Below are 19,868 nucleotides of genomic sequence, written 5' to 3'. Positions count from 1 at the left end.
CATATCGAATCAAGCAGGAAAAGCAAACAGAAAATTGTTATGATCATACTTGTGAAATTCAATGTTAGTCAGGAGAATTTTCGAGTGTGGAATTCCACACTCCAGGCATTTCGAGTGTGGAGATTTCCACACCTTCCACATAAGTATAAGTCGCCTGCGGTGACGATTATATCTTCAAGTTTCTGGTAATTGGAAAGGCGTAAAAGAAGGAAGATTGACCGATTTTCCTATCCTCATATGTACGCCTAATAACACATCAAATTTGCGGCCCGATGAAAATTTCGACACCATAACGTTTTTACCAGTGATCGGCCAATTGATGTTCGTACGTAACGTGTAACTAATTTCGGTATATTTCACGCTGTCGAGTTTCTTCAATAATCTGTCGGGTTGCACCGAATGTGAGTCATGCTCGAATACAAATATCGTCCTGGTTTTATAGTTATTATTATTTGAACCGCACATATGGCAGAAAATCACGCAGGACGCAAATTCCGCCTTGGAATTCACGGATGGAAATATCTTTTGAAGTTATCTTCTTGAAAACTGGCTTGGATCGTTGCTAGATGGGTTCATACGTCTATAACATTAAAAAGAAACATGCTTAGAATTTAGAATTACGTTAGTTAACCCTTCATTACATACAGAACCATATATGTTTGTTTGTAATATTTTTTCAGTATATTGAAAGATTTTGTTCAAAACCAACTTTAAATACTAATTATATGTTTTTTCGTGTATCGCAAGGTATTTTTATTTTTTGTTGTCTAGATTAAGTTCAAACTGTCAAATTATTTGAGTAAATGTGAGATTTTCATTTCATCTTCTTCGTAATTCGTGGCATAAGGGGTTAAGAGCTATTTGTGGAGAACATGTCATGAAATACCGTCATTCCACGAACGTTTGACGAAAAAATTCTTTCTTGTTTGTTAATACGCAGAATGATTTTCTTATTATTGCATAGATCAGCGGCTTGTCCTTGAAATTTGAAAATTAAAAACTTCTCAATTATTGAGTGTATTAGGGCTCTACATAAAATCCATACCAAAGATCAGTCTTATGTAAAATGAAGTTGCAGATTCACAATAGCAAAAGTTCCTTTCAGAACAAAATTACGTACCTACTTTTGACAGTTAATTACGTCTATGTAGAATGAAATAACCATCTAATTGTATTTTTTTCAGAACCTTTGGTGAGAAAATCTATTGTTTTCGATCACTGATTCGTCTTTAGTAGCTTCTCATATATTATGATCATATGTTCACGAAATGATATCAATGCTCGCGAATTGGCGAAACATGAAAAAACATCTATTTTTGGCGGTACATTCAAAATGTACGGACGTTTTTTACCACACCTAGCACTATTTATGATTGTTACGGTTATTCATTCTTCCTAAGGTTGACGCGTACCAACTACTGTAATCACGTGAGACCAAGTTACATTCGATATTTCAAGTTCCTGTTATGTTTTATTGAAAAGTATCGTTGCAATACACCGGCTATTCCCCAAATTTTCACCAAGTAATTCGAAGACGAATGAAAAATTTGAGCCGTCTGCTTTTCCTGTTATACCTCAGACTAGGTAGGTATGATCATCTCGTCATGTGAAATGAAATAGGATAATCACAGTCGAATGAAATTTTCGATGCCCGACTGCTGGGTTTGAATTACTAGACCAGCGGATATACAGAAAATTGGGTACATGTCGTGATGCAACAAAATCTTTGCGATCCTGCGGATTATCTGCTTCCGTATTCACTCGCCGAACAGAGCGAGAAGCGTTGCGATATACGAGAAACTGGTTGATAACCCCTGGAATAAAGAATGAAAATCAGAAGGTTGAGCTAGTTTGTGAAAAAGTGAAAATTGTACCACAGGCTCGTCATGTACGTACAACTCCAAACGTTTCCAGGTTCAAGGCAGGAAGCACGCCGTCGATTTTGATTATGACTGGATCATTGGCCCTTTGCATCATCACTACCGAGCGTTGCATCTTAGGCGATTTGCCTAGCCACTGGCCATGTAAAACGGATTCCGATACTCGTTGACTCTTCGGGGGAAATTGAAATTAATCATCGATTTTAATGACTAACGAACGTGCAGGTGATAACGACAAATCGATAATTCGATTGAGCTAAGAAAATGGTACGCGAAATTTTTTGATCATTTTTGAAGTACGGCAGAAAAATTGAAACAAGATATTCCATAAGTATCCAAGGTGGTCATGCTCCAATAAAATGACCGAAAGTGAGCTATCCTGTTTATTATCACTATCATTATCACGATCATTTTCGTTGTCGTTATTGTTACCATTATTATCATCATTGCTACATATGTGCCAAACGTGCTGCCGCAGAGCACAATTGGCCAAGTGGTGCAATTGGCTGATCGTTGGAATTTTTCAGTTCACACGCGTACAAGTATTTCTTCCAATATTGCGAATTGTTTTCATTCGGTGAACTTTGCAATTGGATTCTTCGCTCGCAATCCGGGGATCGCCAGACTTCACAATTCAGCTGAGCATCAGCGCTAGTTTAGAGTTTAAATGAATATTACCAAGGTTGTTCCGCGTGATTCCTGTATCCTTGTGCTGATTACCCGATTCGTATTCGCGCTGCCTAATGCTCAATAACCAAAAACTGGTAATACAGTACGTTCTCCGATGTGTCACGACTCACATGTATGTTCACGTCCATTGGTCAGAGCACCGTAAATGTATCAACAGTGGAGGTTGTCGCGTCGTATATTGATACAAGCTTTCGTCTTTCGCAATAAAATCTAAAAAATGCCTCACCGTTGACATAACTTTCTGACATTTTCTTGATTTCTGTGACCAATGTCAATTTCTCTGATATTTCCATGTTGACCCTGACTGTGGACACTGTTGTTGGATGACTGACGATATATTTGTACACATCCAACATTATACTCAACTCTAATGACTTTGCAACGAGTGAACTTCCGGTACCGTGGCAACTTCTTGCCTTCACAAATATAGCTTTTGAACGAGAACATTTCGTGTCATATTGCAAGCGAATGATCAAAAATTGATCCGGGCTTTAATACCGTCATTCGACACCTTCACGCTCCCTTAGAGCCCAATAACATTAACCTTGGAGAGAAGGTGAGGATTTTTTGTGAAATTTTCGTGAAAGTTTGTGCTCGCGAAACTCCTCGAAACCAAGGGTGAGACATTTTTCGTTTACTTCTACTTCGCCAAGCACCAAAGATGCTGAGCAAAATGTTTGCGATGTGCGTACCAAAACGTTAACCTTCATTTGTTGAGCTGCACTATTAAACGGCGTACCATCATATGAATCCTCTGCGTTTTATTCGGCCGCCTTCTGTGGATGTTGAAACATCAACACCATTTAATTATGTTAATCACCAACGTTTCGATGGAGATCGGACTTCAATTCTACATATTTCTCACCAGAGATACATTCATGTGACACGCCGTATGTGCTCATGCTACAAATCCTATTTTCCGTGCCACCTTCTCTCAAAAACAAGATCACTGGTACTTTTAATAAGCGTCACTACTTGAAAGTTGACTTTTAGGCACTGGGGGTCATAAAAAGTACAAAGTAGCCTAGTTGTCGACGTAGGTAACGCAGAATGGTCGTTCTTGCAAATTTGTGTTCAACAGGCGCAGACGCTCGTCTGAGACTCATATCGCAAACTTACCCTCGGCGCAAAAAGACCTTCTTTGCCTCCGCGATGCACAATCTACTGTTGAGCTTCAATCATTTCATTTATAACGATTGCTGACGTACGATTTCGGTCAGTTCGAAAATCACGAGCATTAAAAAACTGAAGTCTGGCCAGACGTGATTAGAAAAATTCGACAAGAAAAACTGAAGTCATTTACCAACTGAGCCAAGTAGTCCGCTGGCCAGGCGTACAAAAAAAGATGGCACGTGGCTACCATCACGATGGACATCAGCTTGAAGAACTCAAGTGAGTAGAATTGCCTCTGTATTGACATGAAATGCGAAAAAAAACTAAAAAATGTAGACTGACTGCACAGATAATAGGCAGCCAACGGTTCCGACCATATTAATTTTATCCGATACGAATCAATCTTACATAAGTGATCACGACTCCTCCAAACGTAACGGCAGAGAAGTTCGATGCGACCACCGCTAAAGCCATACGACCCACAGTTTTTGACAGTCTGCTCGCATACCTGGAAATCGTAAAAACGGTAATTAAACCCATTCAATTTTCTAGGAAGTATCAACATTTTTAAGCTGGTGGCGTAGTAACAAAAGAGTTGATATCATTTTTTTTTCAACGCGACATCGATCATTTGAATTGCCCATGATTCCTCATTTCACCTGCTGTACGACTAAACCGAAAAGACAAGCTGAACGCTCGTTTCGCAAAAACTAAAGTGTGTATTTCTCTGCAGAAAATAAAACTGCGAAGCAGGGAAACGTTGGAGAACAGGCTTTTAATGTTGAGGCTTACATTAATGCTCTACTGCAAAATGCAGGGAAAGCTTATCGGCCTGGGAATGTAATTGCTGGAGATCTGTGACTTTTTCATTTTTTACGAAAAAATTATCAAACTCACAAATGAATGTTTCTCGAGGTTTCATGCACCTGCCAAAAATATTTCAGAGGGCAAAAGAAAAGAGGATGCTTCCCAACGACGATATTTCGCAATGTTCCATTTGCCCGAGGTACAAATCCGTCAAGTACCTTGGCACAAGACGACAACAGATGCATTTGTTGTTACAAATGTTGTTTTTCCCGAAAATTCGAACATGGAAAGTAGGCGATGTTGAAATTTTATTATATACGACACTCTATCTATTGGAATTTTGTCAGATTGTCAAATTGCGTCGATCAATAAAATCGTTCTAAAAAATTGTAGAAAATTCGAGACGAGTCGAAAAAATATTTTCTAAAGACTAAACGCCTTTCAACGTGGGAACAATCACATGAAAAATCACGAGCCCAATTCGAGAGGTCAAGGGTCAGGCCCAGGTCGGAATGGTATGGAATGCCCCGTTTATTCTTGTGAAAGGTGCATCAAAAAACTGAAATTGACACGGACACGAATTAATCATACTTTAGCGATTCTTGGTGATGTCGAACACATTTGTTGACTTCATTCAGGTTGCTCGCCCTTTCGATTTCCGTGTTCACGATCTCAAATCTGGCAGCGGCGAACCAGGTTAAAACAACGAAGATCAGGCTCATGGACGCTGAGGATACAACTTGGAGAGCAACGAAAACATTTGAGCCGTACAGAAGAGTCCAAATCCAAAATGGCTCCATTGAAAACGGGTATGCGGTCTTAAGCGGTAAGGGCTGAGGTAGAACAATGGGTGCCAAAAGGTACACACCCAGTCCGAGACTGCCCACTACAATAATCATTGTGTGGAGTAATGAACACTTTTTTATGTAGAACCGAATCACAGCTGATTCTTGATCCGTAGCATCTTTCACGAACGTCGTCATTTCGGCTATCAATGCCTGGTAAAAAGTTTTTGGAATGAGAACACTGTTTTGTTACCATGACAACGAATGTAAAATGCAACTTTTGACGGCAAGTTTGGGAAAGATGCGTACAGTTTTCAACCAGTAATTTTCTATAAGCCCCGTATTTTCGTGAATAATTTAACATAGCATTATATCAGGTAATTCGTACGTACAATCACTTAGTGCGCGAGTCTGCAAATAATTGAATTATGAGTAGTTCCATGTATTCTTGATGCGAGACACTTCACTGATATTGCGACGAGTAAATTGGAAAATTCCATCGAATCATCTGAAACATCATGCATCCGTACCAAACTTGCACAGTTTTCATTCGACGCGACGGCTATTTTCAGAACATGAATTACAGAACCGACAATCAGTTTGTGCAACTTTGACGTGTCTATACGACACTTCTGCGTATCGTCAGTTGAGAAATTCGGAAACTGCTTGGGCATAAAAAAGACAGGCAGGATGGAAATTCACCGAATATCTGGCGACTATCTTTGCAAAGACCCAAATGTTTCCAAGTACTTGGTGATGGGTGGTGTACAGATATGCGAAAGTCCAAAGAGTCGACGAGACGAAACCCCGAAAGTTAAACTAACGATGGTTAAAAACCTCTGAAGACCATAAATGCGAAAAGATGACTTGTAGAAAAATAAAAGTTGCGAACGGAAAAATGTACCTACGATTAAACTTATACCGACAGATTTGTTTTTCTTTTATCACGATTTGAGAATGGGCAATATCACGAAGGGAAAAATATTGAGTTTCAAAAATACTGAACCATCAAAAAGTCGACTTTAAAGATGTCAGAATCGGGCCTTTTTCGAAAGTTGGCGAATCCGAATTTATCAGTAACTAGCGAACAAAGATTCGAAAGCTCGAAATCGCGAGACCCACTAAGGCAGAATGGACAAAGCACCGTAAAGTCACATCAGTCACATAAATTGCTGCGGTAAAAATATCCAGTCAGTTTGTACTACGTACAGCGAAAGTTTTAAAAGTTGTTATAATTTTCATCGACCACAACTGTGACACGGAATTTCCCTCCGCGTGAAATTTACCGTGCACGTTCACTGTCAGAAAATTAAACATCGGCCTGTAACTCATTTTCTTTTAACAGAGAATAATAGGGCAATGAAGAGCCGTTTATACTCAACTCGAAGGCGGTCTTCGTCGATATGACAGATAATCGTAATTGCCATCGCACCAAATATTGCCGACATCTCTGTCATGCACAAGAACATGTCGAGGCGGTCTTCTCTGTTGCGGTAAATATTGAATATCTGTGCTGAAAGTATAATTATCATATGAGCCGTAGATAAGAGCTTAAAAACCTGACGTTTCAGGATGATGATACGCTTAGCCCCAAGAGGCAACGGCCAACCGAATATCGGTCTCGACGATATTTTTGCGAAGCGAATCGTCGTCTCTAGCGACAAGTACATCTTCATAAGTTCTTCTTTCTGTCGAACTTTCTCTGGATTTCAAATTCTTCTTTGGTTGGTGAGGAGCCACCGATGGATTAGTCTGTTCCAATTGTCAAATAGACTTGACGTGAGCTAATGGATACCGGTGCATGTCGTAAGTAATGGGCGCCAAGCGTCGGTACAAGTGAGAACTCAGGGAATACTTAATCGGTGATATCGGATGAAAATGCGAGCTGTCTATCGTAAATCATCGTCGAGATGAAGTGGCATCGACGTACGTTGAGAACTCTTGTTAAAATTACCTTCGTGAAAATATTGCGAGGATACGGGTCATCGTCAGCCGATTTCGGTACGTGTGGACTCATACAGCACGAGAAGTGACAAAATTTTACGAAAACCTTACAACCGTTATGCCGACGTTTGAGTAACATTGCGAGGTTTTTGTGATTCTGTTATCTCTGTTAACGTAGTATACGAAACGAAATGCGAGAATGGAGTTGATGCTTTGACGTTGCTGGGTTAAAGAAACAGAATCGGATGATTATTACGTTTGACGATCAAATGAATCAGCGAAGAACACGAAGAAAATTAATCAAAGATTCCATAAAATCGGATAGAAATTATAGGGTGAAATTGAACAAATAATGTGAAATCAATTGCTCGAGTATTGCTAGGTGTAACAGAATCGCGCCTTGTTGAAATATATTGCGGTTTGTGCGTGAGGTTCAAAAATGCATATTTACGACGGCTAATTTTTTACTGATAATTAATCGTCACATGTCGGCATATTGACGAATATAGTGAGCGAACTCAAAAGCTTGCATTGTAAACTTTTCAATTGGATACTTTTATCAACGAATGTGCAGCGCGAGAAGTAGTGCTTTAACTTCTACGTTTTGATTGATTACAAAGAATACTCGAAAAGGAATATTATTTCCGAACAAAACGCTCATCCGTAATTCTGTTGATTCGATTGAAAGCAGAAAATAGATAATCCGTTAATGAAAAATTATACCTTTCTTGATTACAAATTCGTCAAATCAATTGTTGTGTTTCGAAAACTATCAGATTCCAGATAAAATATTGAAGAGAAGAAACTTCGAGCTTTTGAACTTGATTCTTCACGCATGAAAAAATAATATAGTCAATCGCGTCTCTCACCTCATCTGTATGAGATTTTTGTTATCAATAAATAATTGCATTTGCGCCGACCACCCCATATTCATCGATACATTCATTTTTTAACGATGATCAGATATTACATGCCTTGATGACGTACAGTAATAATCATGCCTCGTTTTTAAATACGAAGTTCTTTATATTTGGTCAATTTTACACGTTAAAACTTTTCCTATATAAACCCGTGCAACCTTTTACCCTCGAGAAATTTTCTCTGAAATCCCCTAGCTATTGAATCACAGCTTTGTTTCTAAAACATGTCTTTCTCAGTTAAAAATTAAATCCTTGGGCAAACAAAAATCGTCCGAATCTTTCTCAGAAACGGAATCTTAGGTTAAGGTATTAGTACAGGCGAATAAGGCATGTAATCGACTGACTCCTGTTCTTTTTGAGAACAGGTTCGCCGATTTTTTCGTAGGTAGATTCGACCTCAACCAATGAGCCCTTGATTTTACCGCCATATCGATTTAACAGCTGATTGTTCATAAAAATGTTGAAAAAAAAAATCGAATTCTTATGTTTAATTTTTTTCTATCGGCGTGAGGAAAAAATGTTTGATATAAAAGTAGTAGGTTCTCATCCTCGTGTATAATAAAAAATATCTTCGATTTAAAAAATATGTTCCGGTTTAGCCGCAAAATGTAAAAAACTAGCCATTTTTTTTTTCTTTAATTTCAATCCAGTTTCCTTAATTATAAATTCAAACCTTCGAAACTCACATGTCGCGTGTGAAATTAGTAGTTCAAAAGCCAGTCCAAAAACTATTCGATTATCTCGTACATTATGGCAACAAATAGCGATTTTCGAAAAAACTTTGCGTACCAATAGAATCCAAGATAATGGGGTTACAGCGTCAAAAAAAATTTCTCGTAGTACTTACAGATCTGGAGATTACTAATGCGATTGAAAAAAATTTTTTTTTCATCGACAAAGGTCGAAAAAAAAGGAAAGAAAATTTTTCTTACTTAACAAATAGGATTATTGCTGAAATTATTGACTCAGGAAAAACATTTTTTAATATTATTATTTCTATTTTTGAGACGAAAAATTGAAAAAAAAAACCTCCTCATCATTATTAGAACCGGAGTTACACTTGTTTTACTTATTTGCGATTTATTATCAATGTTAATAATATTATGATTTGAAAAAAATACTATATCTCGTCCATACCTCAAGGGTCAACCGTGAATTTTTTCATTCCGATTCGAGCTCCATTTTTATCAAAATTAATTAGTGAATCGAGGCAAACGCGAGGCGTAGCATCCCAGCAGCGCGGCAACGCGAAACGACGGCGAGGCGACGCGGTGGGGGGCATACGAGAGCGGGCGGTCGAACGGTAGTTGTGAAATGAATATCTCCGGTAAAAATTGTCGTAGAACGTTTTTTTTTAACATGAAAAAAAAAAAATACATTTATCAAAATAAAAAACTAATGACATATTCCGATTGCTGAGAAAAAATTAATTAGATTCAAAAAGAAAGAAATCCTTCTACGACAATTTTTGCCGGAGATATTGCGATATAAAAGAAAAAAAATAAATAAAAAAAAATATTGATCAAAATGAAAAAATAATTGAATATTCCGATAGCTGAGAAAAAGATAATTAGTTTGAAAAAAAAAATTCTCCTACGATAATTTTTACCAGAGATATTCGTTTAACAACTACCATTCGACCGCCCGCTCTCGTATACCCCCCACCGCGACGCCACGACGTCGTTTCACGTTGCCGCGCTGCTGGGATGCAACGCCTCGCGTTTGCCTCGATTCACTAATTGATTTTGATAAAAATGAAGCTCAAATCAGAATGAAAAAATTCACGGTTGACCCTTGAGGTATAGACGAGATATAGTATTTTTTTGGATACAGTACGTTGGATTCTATTGGTATCCAAAGTTTTTTCGAAAATCGCTAATTGTTGCCATAATGTACGAGATAATCGAATAATTTTTGGACTGGTCTTTGAACTACTAAGTTCACACGCGACATGTGAGTTTCGAAGGTTTAAATTCATAATTAAGGAAACTGGATTGAGATTAAAAAAAAAAAACGGCTGGTTTTTTACATTTTGCGGCTAAAATAAAAATTATTTTGTAAATCAAAACATTTTTTTCTTATGAACGAGAATGAGACCTACTACTTTTATATCAAACATTTTTTCCTCACGGTGATAAAAAAAAAATTAAAAATAAAAATTCGATTTTTTTTTTTCAACATTTTTATAAACAATCAGCTGTTAGATTGATGTGGCGGCAAAATCAAGGGCTCATTGGTTGAGGTCGAATCTACCTACGAAAAAATTGGCGATACTATTCTCGAAAAGAACAGGAGTCAATGCTTACTCGGCTGGACTATATCCTTTTCAAATTTACCATAGAAAAAACCGAGGAGGAAATTTTTCATTAAGATGTGGAGTTAACTTCCGACTGCTACAAAACAGTCAACAACGAGCGAAAAATACGTACCGAGGCCAAAAAAAATTGAACAGAATTTTCCAAAATAGCAAAATGAAGGTCTTCGTGAACACACCGTTTGATACGTTCGATTATCTTCATTTGTAAGTCCGCCATCTAACTTTTAGTGCGGGAAGAAATTTCTACCGGTTCACCCAAACTTTCGGCCGGCACTGTACGTTTTTTTATTGCAATAATTCGTACACTAAATAATTGTGGCGGTGACAATTCGCTTGTAAGATTTCCGGAACTTCAACCTGTCGGAGCTTTCACAATTCGGAACTTCGACAGCACACCCGCAGAATAGTAGCCAAAACAAGCTTCACTAACAACGACAAGTGCACACGAATGAGTGTTGACTCGAAGTGCTATGAGAAGAATTGGAAACTGGATTGTCATAATTGTGGTCAAGTTTAGCGCCTGTGATGTATTCCACGAGAATATCCTAAATGCCGTGCGATTGAAGAATGGTAATGCATTGAATGTTTTAGCAGAGAGGAGGATCCAGATTCACAGATTTCAGAAAACTTTGTCAATTTGTAAATTATGCGGTGAGAAGTATTCCATAGAATGCGAAACTAACGATGCCTGAGTAAAAGAATCATATACGTCGAACAACTGGGTTTGTTTTTCAACGAACGGATGCAACTTCGTTGTAACATTCGGAAAATGAAATGATGGAGATTTCACGACTAATATTCATGAACACATTATTGAACTTTACAATGATTCCATGTACCACGATTGGCGCCCATTAGACATTTTTTATGAAGATCAACGTGAATAGTTTTTGTTCAAATATTCACCAGCTACTTACTCGTTATTCAGGGATTACGAAATTCAGTCAGAATACTCCAAGATCCATCGCTCGTACAGTAATTTCATTTCACAGTAAATATTTGAGAGAAATGAAACTCAAGGTCTGCTACTCCGTTCTTTCCTTCTCCGACAATGAGAAGGCAATGAATCTTACTTGCCGTTTCGATCCACGCTGATTGTAAGAAACATCTGCTTCGTGTTTTGCGCAGTCCGTCGACAGAACGGCACGCGGCTAAAAGCCGCTTGATTCCAACGAGGTAGAACTCGGCGATTCCTGGCTAACTATCGGCTGAAACAAGTACGCGGAGGGGGCCTTCTGGTTCGCAGACTTGAAACCAAGGATACATTGTACGCAACGTAACCGTTAAGTCACGCCTTGTTTTTAACTACAACGGCGATAAATGATTAGCCAATATACACATGCGAGTGTGACTCGTCTCGATGACAGGTCGATTACAACACTTAATAATGCGGGAAAAATAATTGTCTGTGTTAATTCTGCCGCATTATGGACGAATGTTTGCACTTGGAACATCAAATGTGACAGGAGGATATAATAGAAGTTGAAGTTAGTAACGTCGTCATACCGAAAGACGAAGAAAAAATCGACTATTTCGCGATTTTCGAATGACTTTGAGGGAGTCGAGTTCTCGCAATATCAGGAACTGACAGTACGATATCCGTGGCGTCCGTTTTTGACAATTGATTATTGATCACCGAGATAATGAGAATTTAAAGAGTAAAAAATTGCCGTTTAGACTTCCTTAAGGAGATAACCACAACACACTATGGTAAGTGTACCAGTTATCGACACGTTTAGACCCAACTACCGAACCCTTTATTCTCCAAAATTATAAATTGACGGTAGAAATTGCGAACTTCTCGATGACTAAAACCGATTGCTAGAGAGTTACACACTAGAAATTCATTTTTTGGTAACTTTAGATCCAAGGATTAAACAGATACAACCGAAAAAGGTTAATAATTGGGACAGGGTCAGTAACTGGTGCACTTACCGTATCCCGTACGGAAAACACGGAATTTCCAGTCGAAGCCCAAAAGTGAGAATGAGCTCGGCCTTCGTATGACAGGGGACTCGGTGTTGGCCTGAATACGGAAAAACAATGGTGAAAAAGAGAGGGAAAAAGGCACATGAAATATTAGATCGACTTTACCTCCTCGCGGTGCGTAATTTTGGCGTACCTATTTCGAATTTTGAACCGATGTTCCACATCAGAGTCTAACAACCGTATGAAAAATCGAAATATTTCATCAAGTTGAATGGATTTTAATTTTTGATGAAAATTTTCTTCTCAAAATTCATTATTGACAAGACAAAAGGCAGGGAGATGAACTTATTTACACAAATCATCATTATTTGATAGCATCCTCGAATCATGTACCAGATTTACTTCTGGGAAAGTGAAATTTATGCTATCATTTTCAAGGTCCGGAGATTCAGTATTGATTTGGTATCGAGAGACGCTGTCTCCATCAACAGCATTGCGTTACGTCCCAGCACTTACGTTATTAAAATTATTCCGTATTTATGCGGACCCTGTCAACTCATGTCTCGACACGTGTCTTTCCTCGCGCTACGTTTCTCAATTTTCTTCGCAAGGTCCAACGTTTCCACCGTCCCGTACGACATTCTTTGTACTCTATGTTTTTTTCATATGACAGTACGAACGTGTTAGGGTGGCCGTTGTCGCTCGATAAGTTATATCCTTTTTGGGTCAAGATCAGCGGTCGTCGATCGCACCAAGTACAATAAAAACATGAACGCGTACGAGCCGACGCACTATCTTTAACCGCGAGGAGATCCCTACAAGTTTTACAACGGCATGGATGTTTGGAAAGAAAGGGAAGTTATCCTCTCTCCAACTTCGACCTACCACCCATCGAGTTCTTATACTTTTCGAGAATCAACGGAACCACACATCTGGAAAACCATCGGCTTATTCTGCTGCGTTGAATACGGTTATGGTTGTACCCTTTCAGTCTCTGTCACATACAGTCGTTGTCATCAACGGTTGGTTGGGAAACTTGGGATTATACGATCATCGATCACTTTTCGAAAAAATACCCCGGCTTTAGGGACGAATTATTTTTAGAATTTCAGATATCTGAAAGCCTTATTTAGTCCGCTTATATTTCCTCCAAATTCTGGAATACTTTCTACTTAATTCCGTACGGTTAGATCGAAATGTTCTTGTCGAAATTTGGGCAGGTCTTAAGCTCAATTCAACGGCTAAAAGAGAAACCTGAAAAATGTAGACGTTGACCCTGAAACCCTTTTCCAGTCGTCTCAAAGCATGGAAATGAAATAAAAACCGTTATCACAAGAAATACGACGAAGAAATTGTAATCCAGCGATTGAAGATCGTCAAGATTATTTCCGTTTAATCCGTCGATTAGCATAATAACACCGAGTAGAGATGTCAGGACGATGTAAAAATCGTAAACGACCGGCTTTCCATTTGGTTGCTTAAAATGTACGTGAGTTGTTTTTCGTTTTTTTTTTGTTTTTTTTTTTCGTTTTCATTTCTTTCCTCGGGGCAAGCACAGCAGCTGGACCGGTTTAAGGGTCTGTTAAAAAAGAGTGTCCGGCATTAATCACGGGTCGTTTTGTATCGCAAGACCGACCGCAGTTCGAGCAATAAACGCAGACTCGCCGAGCCGAGGAAAAGTTTATCTCCTCGGTTCTCTGGACAATTAGCCGTGCGACGACACTCGGGTAATCATAACACCGGGTGGTAAAAGCGAGCGCGTGTAATCTCGGTGCTTCGAGGGTGATAAAATAATTTTACATCTTTGACGCTGCAGGTAAGCGAACCACTGATTCTAATTTTCATAAAGATTTGGCCCTTCGAGCTCCGGCCGAGCTGCCACGGTTGTATTTTCACCCGATCAACGTTGTTGGTCAGATGTGAGAGCAGAAAAAAAAAAAAAAATGCTGTCTCGATACGTGACGTTGCGGAGCATCATTTTTTTGAACAAGATGATGAGTTTTCGATCGGAAAATTGAATTCGAAAAATCAACGAGTGATGTGAGTGTGAAACAATGGTAGAAAATTGGTTTTAACTAGTGCTGTACGATTAGCTGATTAGATAATTTCAACCTTCTAAACTTGAAAATGTAGAAAATCAGCAAACAAATGAATTTTTCACATTTTGGATTTGAACTTGTAAATGAAGTACCAAATAAATAAACGTTTCTTACGTACGAATAAGGAAGCTTTTGAGCGAATCCAATTTTAACATTACTGAATAATGTACTAGCTATAGTCGAGAAATAATTGTACGTATTAAATTAATCGAAAATATGCGGAGCTCAGTAAATGATTTTAAAAAGTTAAACCAAATAAGTATCACGATTTGACGGAAGTGTAATTTTTATTCTTAGTTTAGCTGATTATTATTGATTGATAAAGGATCATTTCTCCTTCAACACAAGTTAGAAAAATTTCATGTGTTACAGTAACTAGAAAAATTCGGTGAAACAGGTATCGTTAAAAAAACTATTCGAATATTGTTGGAATTGCGATAAACGAGGTACGCGTAATCATTTTGCGCTAACGTCGATCCTTTTTTGGTAAATGCAACGCAAAATCAGTTTCTTCGGTTTACTCTACTTTTTTAGTTAAACAAGGCTTTGACGTCAATTTATCGTTGCACGAGCGTTAAATTTCTGCAACAGTTGCAAGAAAATCTAGCAACAGTGATCGTAACGAGAAAGAATAGCAACGGATCCTAGACTTTCCGGTAACAGCCAGAAATCAAATTTTAATTTTCTACCTAGAACTATATTTTTCGATTGTGGTAAAAAATGAAAACAGTCAGCGGTAACCGGAACTAAAAATTTCTCTGAGTGTACGCATGTGAAAATGACGGTTTGTATTCTCAGGCTCACCGCTTCTGTATAACTTTGAATGTAAATAACTATAATTACGTACAAACAGACTTAATTAACGGCCGCATCGATTGGGCTTTCAAATTTCCTACGCAGCTTTGTATCTTATTGTATCCTACCTGGGTAGGATCCGTTTTAATAACGTCTTTTAAAAGTTTACTCTCTTCCCCCTCGGAAAAAAGAAGGGGAATGCCGGCACGGCACGATGTGGTGGTCTATAATAGACCAGCAGCGGGGTAGTTAATTACTTCGAGTCACCGCGTCGTCGTTGTAAAACTTGTTTTAATTTCGGGTCCTATTTAAAGGGAATACGGCGCTGTCTCTGTCATTTCGAATCCATCGTTCGTCCCGCTTTCGATACACGGTATTATTTTATTCCTGAAACTCGTTACAATTTGGAAATTTATACATTCGGATAATCAATTGCGAGGAAACGAATCTGGATTTTTTTGAGCTTGGAAAAAATCTGCTGCAGTAAAAAAAAAAAAAAAAAATTTCTCCGTATATGCTTGTTCGATTGTTTTACCTCGTTCAATTGCATTTCTTCATTCGATCGATAATTCGTTTGGTTTTCGAATAAAACGCCCAGATACTGGAATCTAATAAATTCACTTTCAGATCATCGAAACGTATGTAATAATTGATTTTATAATTCTTCATGCTCTTTGCCATAAAAATGAGTAATTATCGTCTAAACACTGTTCGAATAATTGAGTCGGTTCGAATCTTCGTAAATTTCACTTAAGATGTAGAAAAAAATATTAAATACAAAACGGTAATTATACGTATATTGCATCGATTTTGATAAATTGATTAGACTCCAGGGCGTGTTATTATAAACGAATCACATATTTCACGAAACGAATAAAATCAGAAAAAACAATGGAACAGATATGTGTATCATATAATTTTATACTTGAAAAAAAAAAAGTACAGTAGTTTTTTCTCTGACAATGAGCTGTGTACACATCCACCTTAAGTATACGGCATCGTCTATCACTCAGTGTTTAAAAATGATCTCGAGATATTTAACCAGGGATCGCTTGTTATACAATTGATGAAAAATGATCGGTGGATATAAAAAATATTAGGGCAGGGGAGGGTGGAGAAGCGTTATCATTGTTAGTCTCGTGTTTTGCCCCCGGGTTACAAGAGGCTTCGATACAAGTGAAACAGGGGCTCAGACGGAGTATCGGAAATCACGTAGTGGAAGATATAGGTATATGTGTATATATATATACACGAAGTATAAGCAATAATAGGAATCGAAGCCCTGCAGAGCTTCGATCGTAAGTAAATCGAGAGAGAGAGAGAGAGAGAGAGAGAGAGAGAGAGAGAGAGAGAGAGAGAGAGAGAGAGAGAGAGAGAGATGACGCGCTCGTATTTTATTTCCGGAACGGTAGGCCGAAAAATCTATTTGTAAAAATGTATATTTCATACCGGCAATGCGTGCTTTGGTTGGATTTTCGGTGTGTAGAATAGATACCGGATCGCCTTTCCACACACACACACACACACATACACAGACTGCAGTATGCAGCAGCCGCGGTTTCGACCACCGGTCAGCATTCCGGATGATGGGCGAGAATTCCGTTGGAGAAAAATGGGGATAAAAGAGGAAGATTGGAGAGGCAGAGGAGAGAGAGAGAGAGAGAGAGAGAGAGAGAGAGAGAGAGAGAGAGAGAGAGAGAGAGAGAGAGAGAGAGAGAGAGAGAGAGAGGGAATGTCCAGATACAGGTATCGATCAATATGTAACGGTTGTAACTCGATACAAAATACGAGGAATATCATCGCGTATATGCCACCATCGTTACACTCAGAGCGTTTTTCGTTCCGTTTTATCTGTACAGACTAACCTCTGGACCCGTTTTATTCTGACGGTGTCTCTTTCCTTGCGTGTATTTAGAGGGTTGATGTAAACCCTCGTAAATAATCCCCTCATTATTTCTCTTATACCGGGACGATCTCTTGAAACTTGAAAATGAACCGCGCATGCGCCAAACAATTAAATCTCATTGGTCGGCCAAATCTTCCCGCAGCGATAATTTTGTCCGCGACGCAGGCGGGCCAACCTACGCAAAATGTCTACGTTTGAATTTTCAAAGAGCGTAAGCGTTGAATTCCGAGCGTTCTTCGAAGAATCAACTTTCCGACCCGACAACAAACGCTTCCGAAACCTTTCCGAGTCGCTGCCTCGATTATTTGAGATTCTAACCTCGAAAATTCGTATCAACCGCATCGCCGGCAGAAAGAGTTCGACAGCTGAAAACTCGGATTGGCCAGCCTGCGCGAACAGCCGATAAAACTCGCGCATGCGCGGTTGATTTTCAAGTTTCAACAGATTGTCGCGGTATATGATATAAAAATGTAGCTTTCGACAAGGCCGATGCTGCAGGTTCGCAAAAATCGCTAGAGAAATTCTTTTGATCTCGTTTCGTCTATGGATGGAAAATCATTTTCGATCATATTTCTCCTCGGCTTTAATATTTTTAATTTCTCGTTCTTCGGTTCCGCCTCGCTAATTATTCACCGGGTTTTTCGAGCTGTTGTAATTCTGAAAGTCGTATTTCTCTGTCTCTCTCTCTCTCTCTCTCTCTCTCTCTCTCCGCGTCCCTGCACGCGGTTAACGTATTCCGAAGCTTTTTGCTCCGTTCGCCTCGCGCCGCAAACGTGACGTCGTATAAATCTTCAACGCGAATCCCTTCTTATCGGGACATCCTTGTGTTACAAATAATACGAGTGTATACCCACATATATACACGTATATGTATGGTTTTAACTGGGTTACACGTGCCGTGTGTTCAACTGCCCGGAAATTAACCCACACCCTCAGCGATCCGCAATATGGACAATGCGAACACATCGCGAACTCATTCGCGAATATCGAGAGAAGTTGAGAAGCTTAACCGGAAGGGACGTTCCTCGCGTTGCGAAAATACTGACACGATAAATCCTGAATTCGTCAACCTCGTCCCGAGCTTTTCACTTTGAATCGTTCGCGGAAAATTTTTTAACGCTTTTATAACGCCGATCGCACGCGGTGCAGTGAAACCTGGGGGCTGCAGGACTCTCGGGACGAGGGAAGGAATCTTCAAAGGATAGCCCGAGGGCCTCGAGAGCCGGATTGGCTTGTATATACAAGCAATATCCAAAATTCTTACCCGATCTGCGGAGATCCAATATTTGCCACAAAGATCAAGGTAAACTTCCTATATCTATCCGCTTATCCCGCCCCGTGTCTGCAAGGACGGTTGTTTACATTTGTACACAACCCGTGATATCTAGGTTTTCAGAAATAAACGCCAACGATGTAATTTATACACCCGCTGCCTGTGCCAAAGATCAGCGGATAGTCTCGATGCAAGTGCGAAACGATACCGAATTCGTGCAAATCCGCGAACTATTCGACGCGACTTTGAGTCGATCGCCAATTATTTCGTACGATGAAGAAGTGAATTATTATGATTTGAAATTTTTTGTTTATTGCTTGTGCGTTAGAAGCGGAGTCTTGAAATTATTAAGGAAATATTTAATCTTACCCCCGTCGATGCAATAATACGCGGTTGTAGACCCTCTTAATACGGTCTGAAATCTTTATAGCTCGGCCTTAAATCCGTCCCGCATATTTATACAGGAAAAGGAGTGATTTTTATCTGCTATAAAAAAGAATCGAGGGTTCGACAAATGGAAAAGTTGAAAAGCTTTACGACACCTGTCGTTGAATCACCGATTTAACATTTGATAATAACCACCTCAAATTATTCCCGGTGAATCGCAATCTGATTAAGATTTCCATTCTTCGACTGGAAATTGAATCTTGTTTTGTAGATTTCTTTTTTAACTACCGATAAACGGATCTTTAACTGTCTGATTGGAAATTTTTCAGACGGATTAAAAGCAAGGCTCAAGTAAGACTATTTATTCGAATAAATTAAAATATATGTTACGGCATAAATTTTTGCATTTTTCAACTATCGCACCCACGAAATATTGACTTATTAATTACTCACCCACGAACCCATGTTATAGATTTTTTTTTTATCAGTTGGAATTCCATTTATTGCAAATGATAAGTGTTGAAATTGCTTATCTGCCTTTTTGGATAAAAAAAGAATTTGTTTGTGCAGTGGTGAAAATTTTTTCAACAACGACAGGCTCACATTCAAGCAAATCATTTCCTTCAAGTACCTTCATCAGTATCGGTACTTGGAATATTGAATAATTTAATCATCAACGTATATCGCATTATTACAATGTATGTAAAAGTATGATAATTTTTCGTGCATTATTAGCATATGATTTGCATATATTCAATGATGAATTAAGATTTGTTCTGATTCACGATTGAAATTAACAAAACAGAATAGTGCATGCTTCATTTTTCACCGAAAGATACGTCAATATCGAAGTTTGAATTCAGCTTGTTCAGAAAAAAAAAAGGGTAGTCCGTAGGGGATGAATTTTTTGGAGGGTTTTAGCGCCCACGAACACGTATAAATATTAGATATAGATATGTAGAAGCGCGTAAAAAGAAGGCTTGTGTAAATGAATCGTGGGACGGGCGTGCATAAAGTGGGTAG

The 19,868-nt window shown here is 38.8% G+C and overlaps 2 protein-coding genes across 8 annotated transcripts in view; both read right to left on the bottom strand.

The window, feature by feature from the left end:
- The window catches only part of LOC124216896 (uncharacterized), a 176,067-nt gene that overhangs the window by 130,496 nt on the left and 25,703 nt on the right, over positions 1–19,868 (bottom strand). The window contains exon 3 of one of the 7 annotated variants that reach the window (XM_046621973.2): positions 12,392–12,482. The exons of the other annotated variants lie outside the window; for them this stretch is intronic. The gene's annotated coding sequence lies outside the window, so the exon portion shown is untranslated. The remainder of the gene's footprint in view (positions 1–12,391; positions 12,483–19,868) is intronic. 7 annotated transcript variants of the gene reach the window in all.
- The window catches only part of LOC124217340 (odorant receptor Or2-like), a 32,040-nt gene continuing 13,642 nt past the window's right edge, over positions 1,471–19,868 (bottom strand). Inside the window, exons 2-5 of the mRNA XM_069135316.1 lie at positions 4,092–4,191; positions 3,874–3,978; positions 1,897–2,052; positions 1,471–1,814 (exon numbers count right to left, since the gene is read on the bottom strand). Coding sequence (XP_068991417.1) covers positions 1,758–1,814; positions 1,897–2,052; positions 3,874–3,978; positions 4,092–4,157 — 384 coding nt within the window. The 5' untranslated portion in view covers positions 4,158–4,191 and the 3' untranslated portion in view covers positions 1,471–1,757. The remainder of the gene's footprint in view (positions 1,815–1,896; positions 2,053–3,873; positions 3,979–4,091; positions 4,192–19,868) is intronic.

This window comes from Neodiprion pinetum, chromosome 4 (genome assembly GCF_021155775.2).
Source record: "Neodiprion pinetum isolate iyNeoPine1 chromosome 4, iyNeoPine1.2, whole genome shotgun sequence".
Classification (NCBI taxonomy): Eukaryota; Metazoa; Arthropoda; class Insecta; order Hymenoptera; family Diprionidae; genus Neodiprion; species Neodiprion pinetum.
This window is presented reverse-complemented; position numbering and strand designations above follow the sequence as displayed.